The sequence below is a fragment of the Ammospiza caudacuta genome, chromosome Z (assembly GCF_027887145.1).
Source record: "Ammospiza caudacuta isolate bAmmCau1 chromosome Z, bAmmCau1.pri, whole genome shotgun sequence".
In the NCBI taxonomy this organism is placed as follows: domain Eukaryota; kingdom Metazoa; phylum Chordata; class Aves; order Passeriformes; family Passerellidae; genus Ammospiza; species Ammospiza caudacuta.
This window is the reverse complement of record NC_080632.1, coordinates 35393130-35405167: the sequence shown is the minus strand read 5'-3', so window position 1 is coordinate 35405167 and position 12038 is coordinate 35393130. Positions and strand designations below refer to the sequence as shown.

At 39.0% G+C, this 12038-nt stretch overlaps 1 protein-coding gene across 1 annotated transcript in view; it reads left to right on the top strand.

Moving 5' to 3' along the window:
- Window positions 1–12038, top strand: part of ADAMTSL1 (ADAMTS like 1) — a 392889-nt gene that overhangs the window by 257319 nt on the left and 123532 nt on the right. Inside the window, exon 6 of the mRNA XM_058823311.1 lies at window positions 10021–10147. Within this exon, the coding sequence (XP_058679294.1) occupies window positions 10021–10147 (127 nt within the window). The remainder of the gene's footprint in view (window positions 1–10020; window positions 10148–12038) is intronic.

The window sequence follows — 12038 nt, the reverse complement described above, 5'->3', positions numbered from 1 at the left end:
TTCCTTCCTTCCTTCCTTCCGACACTTCCTTCCGACACTTCCTTCCGACACTTCCTTCCGACACTTCCTTCCGACACTTCCTTCCGACACTTCCTTCCTTCCTTCCGACACTTCCTTCCGACACTTCCTTCCGACACTTCCTTCCTTCCCACACTTCCTTCCTTCCCACACTTCCTTCCCACACTTCCTTCCTTCCCACACTTCCTTCCTTCCTTCCTTCCTTCCTTCCTTCCTTCCTTCCTTCCTTCCTTCCTTCCTTCCTTCCTTCCTTCCTTCCTTCCTTCCTTCCTTCCTTCCTTCCTTCCTTCCTTCCAACACTTCCTTCCTTCCGACACTTCCTTCCTTCCTTCCAACACTTCCTTCCTTCCTTCCTTCCTTCCTTCCGCCACTTCCGCCACTTCCTTCCGCCACTTCCTTCCTTCCGCCACTTCCTTCCTTCCTTCCGCCACTTCCTTCCTTCCTGTTTATTTTTTGGATTTTTTTCTGTTTTCCTCATCCATTTCACTTCTTCCTGTTATTTTAGTCCTCATACTTAGTTCTCTCTCAACATAATTTTTGCCTTCTGCTTGTGTGAATTCTGAAAAATCTTCTTTTTCTTAACTCTGGCAAGGAAAAACAAGAAAGTCTTTGCTTCCTCTGATGGGTGATCAAAGATTATTCAAGGCTTTGTCTATCTCCAGTACAGATGTCAGAATCTGTTTCTGTATAATACCAGATCAGGGGTAATTTTTATGGTTTTCATTAAAAATGTGGCCGAATAGTGAATTATTGCGTAGTTTCCCAAAAGCATATCCCATCAATATCATGGCCAAATCCTCACCTCGTGTAAATGAGTTTTGCTTCCCTGAAGTCACAATCATGAACAAGACATTTTCAGTCTGGGTAGTCTCTTGTACTTACACAGCCAGAGTGACCCTTGTCTTCTGCTATCCTCTCAGCCTCTTCAGCCCAGGGATCCCAGGGATCCCAGGGGACCACATGTCACATTAGCTTCTGTGAAGTGTATGATTTGTGGGTTTGCTTTAAACATTTCAGCCATAGCTCAGCACAACATAAGTTCTTCTCTGTGGAAAATCGTGACAGCTGCACCATTTTCATGTTGGAAGGTTAGACACTTAAAATGTCCGTAAATAAACTATCTGCTGAAAGGATGAAACAGTGTTAGGTTTCCAATCAAAGGGAAAAAGTGTAGCCATGATCTATGAAAGACAGAGTAAACTTTAGCAGAAAATTCTGAGAAAAAAAATAATGATGCTACAATTGGCAGCACCGTTTGGCTGAAAAGTTGAAACCAGTCATACTAGTCCAAGAAATTGATGAGGAATGTATTTGGGAAAGCTGACTTCTTGTACATGTAGAAGTGTAAGACCTATTGATTCCTTAAATTTCTCTGAAGAAGCAAGATAAGAGTTCTACTTTTGCTTTCTGCTTTCTACATAAAACTTGAAAAGCTATTTTTTTGTTGATAAACCAAGCCTAATTCTAATTGTATGAATGTTTTCATTATTGTTATTATTACTATTACTGTTATTGCTGGGGGCTTTTTATTAAAGACCATAAAATTACTTCATCTATATGGTAGAATAGCACGACGAATCATATTATAGCTCTAATTGTAGGATCAGACCCAATGATTATAAAGCTGGAGATGTCTAAGAAAGCTGTTAACTAAATTTGTTATTACAAAAAAGTTGTTTAGGACCAAAAACAGCCTTTCATTTCTTCTCACAAAACTGGACAACTTTCTCCTTTACATTCTTTTAATTTTACAGGTTATTTGCTAAAAAAAGCTGCATCCCAAATGCTTATATTAATGTTTACTATTTACAGAGTATTTAATTTCTGTTTAAAGATCTACTTCCACATAATACTGAAGGTGGTTTTAAAAAATTCTGATTTATTGATTCCTAAGAGTTTATTTGCTGTGCTGCACAGTGAATTCAAGTCAGCTCACGAGCTTAGTTACCTTTAGCTAACTCTAGTTACCTGGACCTGATCAGAAGTCAGACTTGGTGATCTTGGAGGTCTTTTTTTGATTCTGTGTTCAGCCAGTGGCTGGCGGGTTGACCTTGATGAACTTTAGAGGTCCCTTACAACCCAAACTAGTCCATGGTTCTATTTTGTGGTTCTAGATAAACCAGTAGTTACACAGTCTGGTGTATGGAAATTTACTCATTGGCACAGTAAACCTGCATGAGACACGTAAAAATAAGATTAGGTGTTCACCTCAGCAGGCTCTCGAAAGCTTACAAGCCTGCCTTGGCCCCTGACTCTCCATGTGGGATACACTTGGGATGTAGCTGCAGGAATTTGCAGCTGGGCCCATTGCTGCTCCTAGTCATTCCTTAGCTTGGGATCTGATTTCTTTGCATGCCTTCCTTTCAAGTCAACTGCAGTTCTGGGGAATGAGAACACCAGGAGTCTATCCTGCCCCATGTTAACCCCTGATCTGCATTTTTCTACCCTGCAACAATAATTGGTCTAATATTAGCAACTGTTCTTGTCCTCCTTTAGCAGTGGTACCTAGGAGGATTGTGTGTTGATTTTCACAAGATCTCTTTTTTCTATACTTAAACGTTATCTAACTATGAAAACTCTGAGACAGGAACTTCCAGTAGGAGATTTTTACCTGTGTTTCTGTCTTTCACTCACACAGAAGGACTGAAAGTGCTGTTATTTACCTGTTTGATGGCAAGGTAGAGAAATGAACAGCCTTTGTTTTATTAATTCTCTACAAACAAGCATCATTTTGGTTTCCACCAACCGTATTATTTTAGAAGTGGTTTGTCCCCCAGGACAACTTCCAGTAATAATCTTTTTCTTCTGCCAAGACTATGACAGAAATCAGGTCGTGTAAAGGAAATTATTTATGGAAAAATATATCAAGGTATTTACATAGTGCTGGGATTTCAGTCTTCTGAAAATAGTGTAGGTCAGCTATTTCTACCTCCTGTTTGTAACCTTTTTTTTTTTTATATAGTCCTTTGAAACCTAGATGTCTTCTGCAGAGGTAATATTTCAGAAAGTACTGAATTCTTGATTTGTTGTTCATATGTTTTGAACCTATGTTGAGCTGAATGACTGAATTGCCGTTTGAATATTCTGCAGATAGCAAATCATAATTTTGTTCTGTTGTTGATGAATTTCAGTTTTTCTGAGGCAAAAGAGGTAGCTTTTCCCCTACTGTGACATGTTTCCAGTGCACAGAAAGCAGTGAGGTGGAGAACCATGATTCATAAGAGTAGTAGCCAAATGGTTAAATTGCTCGTCATGCCAGGTAGGAACAGTTTTGTGGTAGAGAGTGGAAGGGAAATGGGATTATTTTTTGGGCGCGAAAGAATCCTCAGTTGCACTATTAGTAATCCCCTCCCCTGAGTTAGCAATTTTTTTACTTTCTGGACAAACAGAGGTTAGCACCTCCTCAGAGATACTTTGTTCTAGTCTTTTAGCAGAAATACAAGTGTAGTGTTTTAATATTCTTCAAAAACTGATAAATCTTCCCCCCGGAACTGCTAGATATCCAGACAATAGATGTCATTCTTCTGGAGAAAAGCAAGTATTTCAGTGATGATCTGCTAAAGAGCACTAGCTAAAAAAAACAAAGTTAGGGCATTCTCTTCTCCTTCTTCAAGAAATACACAAGCATGTAAGGATAGAGGAGAAACTAATTTTTACTCCAACTCAGTGTGGGTATGTAAACCTAAATACAGTGAAAACCAAAGTGTAAATTAAATGGTAAGTGAATATGAATAATCACAGAAGCTTCTTTTCTTCCTATTTTTGCCTGTTTATAAACTCTTGGAAGTTAGTTCTGTTTAAATGTTGCCTTTTACACAGCAGCAGCCTCTGGATTTCTGTATCGTCAGAGAATGAATTACAGAGAGCTGTGTTCATGTATCTGTGGACTCTCCTATGGTGGTCCACACAAAAAAAATAGGTTGGTTAAAAATGACTAAACCTGAAGAAAATCAATCTTTTTTTTTTTTTATCTTGGAAGTTTCCTCCTAATTAATTTGTATGTAACAAGTTAACTTTTCCCCACCCAAGACTTTAGAGCATCTGTAATCCTTATGTAGACATGCCAGCTTTAAAATTAGTTTAATTTCTATTTGTTAAATGAAGGGTGGCTTCAGAGCAATTTTATATTTCTTTTTCCCTGAGAGAAAATTAAGAAATATAAATTTCTCCAGAGTTCCTTCTGCTGGTGGGTGTTTGCTGTTTGCTTCTAGAGCTTTGGCTGAACCATTGATTCTCAATGTATGGTTGGTATTTTCCAACACCTGTGTTGGTATTGCTGTTCTGGGTGAGTGAGGCTACATAAGGGTCTTTGTTTAAATATATTAATAGCAGAGAGCTCTGGCTGCCTGAGAATGATGGGACAGGTACCAAGCAGGATCTGCAGATTGGTTGCAGTGGATTAGTGGTAGATAAGGCAGCCAGCAGCAACAAATCTACAATCTGGCCAGCCATGTTTCATGTGTTGGGAGGTGTATCTTACCCACTTCAATGGCTGTATTTAACAATTGGGGTACTCGTAAGTAACTGAAGTGTCTTTCACACTGCCGGAACAGTTGCAAGGTATCTTTCTTTTGAATACCAAGCAAGTACACTGATTGCATGCCACTGGTCCTACTGTTACCAGCGTAGTTACTAATTACCTTGCCATTGTGAAAATCATCTTATGGTCTTTGATGATAGTTGGAACTCCACCAGAATTCCTAGGGACCTGAGGGAGTCGTGCCTCGTGCCTGGTGCTGTTCAAGATTGCCTGTGACAGGATAATGTCATGAGGCTATGCCAGGAAAATGCTGGGGCTCTAAAATGTCATCTCAAAGGCGTCGGTGCGCTGAAGGGCAGATAGCTCATCAGCAGAAGCTGCAAGTCCTCCTGTCACAGACACCAACGCAGATCCAATTTGCTGTACAGGCTCAAGCTTGTTCTCTCCCCAGTAATTTGAAGAGTAGAGCAGCTCTTCATGCTGATTCTGTAAAGCAAGATTTTGAACCCAGTTGAAATGATGGCTCTGATCCAAAACGTTTTTCAACTGAGCAGTAACAATCCACACAAGTCCCACATTGAGCCCCACATTAGTATCTATGTGAAGGGCAACTTTGTTTTTTCTCAGATTCTCAGAACTTCTTGCGTTTGAACTGCAGACATGCCCCTTGAAAAACAGAGAGATTTATTTATAATTGCCTGGATTTGCAAGCTTGCTTTATTACATTATTTCCTGCCTAGGATTTCTTAATACTGAATAGAAATTATTATGAAAACTTCTTACTTCAGGGCATTTCCAGACTAGCAGGGCTGGAGCAGAACCTGTCATTGCTGGTCCAGTTTTGTTTCTGGAAAAATCTGCTAAACTGAGCCAGAGTTCAAGTCCACAAGGGGAACACATGCACTTATAACACTCATGCACGCACTCAGTGGTTAGTTCCAACTCCTGTTGTTGGACTTTTAGCCTGATGCCTTTAAATGACATGCAAGCAGTTGATCTGCTAAGTTGATAGCCATCTCTTTTCTTGCAGCATCCTGTAAAAACTATTTCTCTGTGTGTCTCAGAGTCAGGAATATCCTTATTTTTGTTTTGTCAGCCTGTGAGCTGTCAAGTGGAGTAAGGGGGGAGGTTTGGGGGGAAGACGGGGGGGAGAGTCAAACTCAGCACGAAGTCTGGGACTTCAGCCTAAAATATAATATGGAATCTTTACCTCTGAGCAGAGCTGTGGTACCTTATGCCAGAAAACAATACAGGCTTGGCCAACTAGGGATTAGCTGTTATTATTCTGGCTTTTTGTTGCTAGACTTTCTATGCTAAACCCATAAGGAGAATAAAAAGTCAGCTCACTTTAGAGGTGATGAAGAAGGTCTGGGCAGGCAGTTGGTACTCACCTGTGATTTCCTCACTCTGGTACTACTTGGCTGAAATTTTCCATATACTGAGAGACATCCAGAGCTCTGCAAAATCTGCCTTTACTGCTTTAAGGGCATTTAATTACCGCAGTAATGAGTTTCATAGGAGCACCTTTAGAAACACATAAGAGCTTCATCCAAAATTTATCAAACTTATAAGTACATGTTCTTGATTTTAATGGAGTTTGGATTAGATAGTCAGGGAACTTAATGGAGCTGCTTCTGACATTTTGTGCAGTAACAATGTGCGGTTCAAGCCTCTGACCGCACTTCAGCAACTTGAAACTCAAAAGATTTCAGTGTGGAAAGTCTGTACTTCATTACCCCGCTTTAAGGGGAGGAAGCTTAACAGGTAATAGAAATGAGTATGAAAACTGCTTACTTCAGAACATTTCCAAGCACAATTTGTTGTAGTAATCCATTTTCCTTTCTAGTGGGGGCTTCCTTCCCAGACCTTTATGGATTGAAAAAGACTTCATCTCCCTAAGCCCCCCAGGATATATTGAGATCAGAACTAGAATGCATTGGAAAGGGAAGTTTCTATTCAACAGAAACTTCATTATTTCATCATTAGATCCAGCTTCAAACCAAGGAGTTGACATTTCAAAGCTTTTCAGAGTGAAATACTCACTAGACTTCTGATTCACAAATGTCCCCCAAACCATTACTCTGAGCTGTATATGGGAGTTCCTTGGCTTACCATGCTGATGAAGCAGTGCTTTCCATGGTGCTTACTTCCATGATGAGGTCCTCAGCCACCTCTTGTCAGGTGAACATGCCCACAGGTCAGTGTCTTCGCGACTTTTCTAGTTCTGCAGACCAAGTCAGTCTACTTTTCTTGGTAGCTGGCCTCTCCTAGTGTCTTGCATCTTCAACGTCTCTGATTACAGCCATTTTAAAACCATCCCTCTTTGTTTTGTTCACGCTATGGGTGGATGCTGAAAGAAGAAACCCTTGTTAACCCTTTGCAGATTTTTGGCGAGTGGTGACATATTTTCACCCATTCCATAACCTTTTCCAATGAGTTCTCTGCAGCCTTGATGGACAGTGAAAATAATGCTGTGGAAATGACATGTTCTTAACTCAGCCAAATTTCTGTTTCTTTCACTCAGAGGCAAAAGATATTGCTCTCATGAGCTGTGTATTTTTTTTTAGGAGCACTTTAATATTTCCTTGTCTGATCTTTTGCTGTCACAAAAGTCCAGCCTGCAAAACGTTTTCATGTAAGAGCTACTGAAACCTCATGTAAGAGATCTGGAGTAGTGTTTTTCATATTAAAGCATCAGTAACTCAATTTCAAATGCTAGCAGTCTTTCTAGAGCATGTAATTACCTTCAAAAGATGGAAAAATTCCCCTAAGTAATGGGAAGAGGAAGAGGGAAGGAGAAGGAGAAGGAAAAAAGAAGAAATTTGGGGATATTTTTTATTTCAGGCATTGGTTAATCACTTATAATTTTTTTTAATTAAAATATTCCATATTCCCAGAGCTCTGCATATCTATTTAGACAGGTAATCTAACACAGTAAAGAAAAAATCTCTGCAGAGACCTTGGGAACAAATAGGAAATTAATTTAATTTCATCAAAACTTTTAATTGCATAAAGTTATCTGAGACACAGCCAAATACGGTAAGGTTAATATACATTTTGTACATACCACAGAAATTTTAGAAATCACAAAGGTCTCCATACTTCACTTTGCTCATACTTCCATTTGACACAGCATTTTAACAGAAGAAATATTTTTATGCTTTACACTGGTAATGGCTGTCCAACTCAAAAAAAGAAACAAACCATAATTTAACTTCCTTTTGCACCTGAGATTTTCCTGGTGGTTTCCTCCACAAGTTGTGACCTAGCTCCAGATTGCTCAGTTTATAAATTAACTTTGATCGGGTATAGCCTATGGCAACATGTGAGCTGATGATTCATAAAGTTAAAAATGCTTTAAAGTAGTAAATGCTGGGGTTTTTTTAATTGGTTACCTCATACCTGGATTTAAAATCCTGCCAATTTCCTATCCAAACAGTTCGCATATTCTTTTCAAAACAGGCAAAGGCATAAAAATATGTGTACCACCCTAAACTGCACTTTTCAGCAGATATGAAAGGGAATTCTGACCTTTCTTCTGTTATCTTGGCTCCCCAACAGGACCCTTTTTGCTGTGGGTACTAGTGATCTCTAATGCACTAGAAGGAGAATCTGGTTTGTAGGCAGTGGCATTCAGTTTTCCGATCATGCAAATGATCCTTTTTACCCTCTTTTCTACACCGTGGCAATCACAGAAGTTAAAGCATACCAGTCTGCATATATCAAAGATAGTTAAGCTCCTGTAGGAAAATTCTAGAAAAAAACCAGATGGAAATCTTACACAGTACTATGGATACAATTTGAATATCTGTATTTGGAAGTTTTGTATGGAGCAATCACAGTGAAGATAGGCTTATCTTTGCTTCTGTTTTCTAACCATTATTTGTCATGATGTTTCTAATTTGTTAAAATGTCTCTTGCAGTCTTGGTATGGCTAGCTTTTCAAGGAAATGTATAATTTTTGTGACTGTTGCTTCTTTAGGCTTCATTAATTCCCTTAGAGGGATCATAATATAATGTGTAAGCATAGGAGGCTTGATCCAGTTCTGACCTGGAAGAAGTAGGTAAAATCAAACAAATTTGATGATAGCTTTCATCAAGCTTGAATCTATAATGATGTAAATTAAATTAATTATATTGTCAATATGGCATAATCAAGAAACAGCTATTCTGCAGCTAGTAAAATAATGATGTTAGAAATGGGAATTAAATTACTAAAGGAAAATACTGGTTTTTAAAGACTGCATTTTCATAGACAAATGAAGAGCAAGTGTCAAACCCCGAAGTTTACCTCACCCTAGCAAAGATGTGTAATTCTGCACACTCAGCATTGCACAAATAAGAAATATTAGTCTATGAATGTTTTAATGCGCATGTTACATATACAGCTTTTATGAGTCTTGATGATAAGTGCCCTGTTCACTCTCATCATTTTCTGGTTCTCAGAGTCATCTAAAACTCAGAAATGCAGGAAAAATTAAAGCTAAAAACCACTTTCTTTAGAATTCCCTGTGTTTATATATACATTCTGTTTGCCTAAGAGCCTTAGCACAACCTCATTAGAAGTTATAGACAATTATTTGTTCATTACTTACTCTGAATGCCAGAATGCTAGAAGGCCTTTAATTTTCTAGTACTTACAAAGGTAATTATAACATTGCAAGGACTTTTTAAATTTCTTAGATTTCTATTATTTATGTAAAAAATTCATAACTTGTAAGTCAAACTTAAAAGTTCAAACAAAAGGCCTACATTAACACTGTGTTAAACAGATAGTCCATTAATTAATTTTAAATGTACTGAATTATAAATTACTATTTGATTCTTCTCAGAATAACAAGGTTTTTGCAAACTGAGAAACCTAGTTTATCTGTTCAACTCTCAAAATTTTTAACTAAACAATTTGCATGTAGGAAAAACCCAGTTTAAGAGCAGGTAATTACATTCATGCAATGACTCTCAATTCTTTTGTTGCAACCATTCCAGCCTTCTTTATCAGATCTTTTGCAATGTCTGAACACAGGCACTGACGGTGTGGAATGGGATTATTGTCAAACATAATTAAAACCACATGGCTTTCCCAGCTGCATAGCAGGTAAAATTTCAGAGCCGTGTTGCTATTGATCCATGCTGCTCTTCACTTTTATCTATCAGTCTGCTTCCTATCTGTCTTTTTGTCTGTTTCAGGCATTTTTCTTTGTGAAACTCTTAAGAAGAGAAATTTCTGACAGGACTCTGACCAAGAAATGTTCACAATGCCCTAAAATAACAACCTCCAACAGTACTCTTTTCTTGCTCTGAGCTGCAAAGGCCATTGAGTACTAACTAACCTGTTCCCTATCTCTCACCTGACTTCAGTGCACACTGCCAGCCAGATTTGCTCAGCCTCTTTGATTGCTAAGGTACTTTATGGCCCTCTAGAGATGTTAAGAGAGAAATTTAGAGTAATTAGTTGCAGAGATGGATTGAGCAGTCAGTCGGTAAGTGCTCACATTGAACTGCACATCTTTCTTTCTTGCCAGATTGTTGGCTGTGACCACCAGCTGGGAAGTGCTGTCAAGGAAGATAACTGTGGGGTCTGCAATGGAGATGGGTCCACCTGCCGGCTGGTTCGAGGCCAGTATAAGTCCCAGATCTCTGCAAGTAAACGTAAGCTGTTCCTTCTGGTAGAGTGCCACCTTCCCCTTTTAGTGAAGTTTTCATTTTCTGCAGGCTAGATTTCACCCCACTCTTCCTTGGGTACCTGAATAATCGTGTTCAGTCTAGTTGTCCCCACAGGTGCTTGCCTCTTCGGTTAAAGCAGCCTTGCTCAGACTGCTGGTCAGGTTGTGAGGGTGGACAGAGGCTTGTGGAAAGGTGTCCATCAGCATATTGCCCATCTCAGCTAGCTAGTTGCTTGTGAAGAGCAGGAGGAGATGGCTGTATTGGCTGGCTGTGCACAGGATTTAGTGCACCCTGCTCTGGACAGAATGGTTTTTGCTGCTCTACAACAGAGGGAAACCCTGAGTGGCTGGTGTTGCCAGCCTGGCAGAGTGCTGTCTCCAAGGCCTCTTAGCATCACGTGTGTCTGCATGCTCTGCATGGTGCCCAGTTCTCCAGGGAACTGAGGAACCAAAGTTGTCAGAAAGTGCCGACACAGGCTTGAGAGAGATGTCTACAGAAAAACATGGCCTTTCCTCCATGCTGACCCAGCTTATCTGAGAGTGGTAAAGTAGCATTAGTGTGCCCTAGTGAGGGGATTAGTTTATTCTGAACCCCAGACAGACTTTTTTCAATCTGTTTATAGCACCACAGATAGAGCTATAAAACTTTTGGGATGGGAGATAGGGTGTGTTCTGTCAGTTTGAAGGAAGAATTTAAAAGTATGTGTATTTTCATGTCTATGTAGACACACCTAAGGAATCACATGTGCTAGCCTGAAAACCTCCAGCCTTAGAGTTTAATCATACCAGTCCTACCATTCTGGAGCAGCTTTGCAATTGCTGAATAGCACATGACTTTAAAGATTCAAATAACAGTGTAATATCTGTTGATGACAGTGTGTGTATACTTGTGGGTTTTGCAACAGGGTAAGCTGCTTTTTGCAAAAGCTTCTCTCTGTCAAAGAGTAACTGCATTGGTGTGGAGCATATATAGCATATATGTAGCTATGGCACCCAGAGCAGCTGATAGCACAGTGCAGGTGTGGCTCTGTGTTTGCTGAGGGAAGGGGAAGGGGAAGGGGAAGGGAAGGGAAACTGTTTTGTATGAAGGAAAGAAAAGAATAATCCTCATAAGAGGATTCTGAAGCAGAATTGTACTTTAGAGGACAAAGGAAATAATTCACAAAGATTTAGGAATGGAATTTCATCTCGTTGTTAAGTTATTTTACAATGAGCAGGAACAGATTTGGAAATTTGAGTAATAGTGTTTGTGAATTGTTTTTGGCAAATGTCTTTTCGTGTAGGAGCAATTAATTTTTTTTTTCTAGTTGCTTTGTAAAAAGGTGCTCATCTCTTCTCTACTGAGGATAAAATTACTAATATATTATGCACAGGAATAAATGTTAGTAAAATACAGTAACCAATTTCCAATGGCTTCCTATTAAATGTAAAGAATGTTATATAGGTAATAGAGCAGATGACAGCACAATCTTAGACTCAGATAAATGTGAAGAAAAGTTAGAGAATGGATTTCTCAGACACATTTGCCTGTATGTAATTGTTATGCAGAGCTAGGAAAATTCTAGATTTTGTGTGCAGTCTGTATAATGTGCCATTATTTCCTTCCCTGCTGTAAACATACACGTTTTTATGCAATACTGTGAACTTTGAATCTATGAATAGTAAGTCTTTTTTTAAATTGGGTTTTTTAAAATCTTAACCAGTTATGAATCCCCTTCACATGTGTGAATTAATATGAATTTTTTTTGTGTGGTTGACTTCAAAATGATTTATGTAAATGTTGTGGAAATTCGAGATTTTAAATGTTGAAATTGTTTCAAAAATCTATTGTGTTCATTTTCTGCATTTATCTTCCCCAGCTCTCTTGGCACTTCATC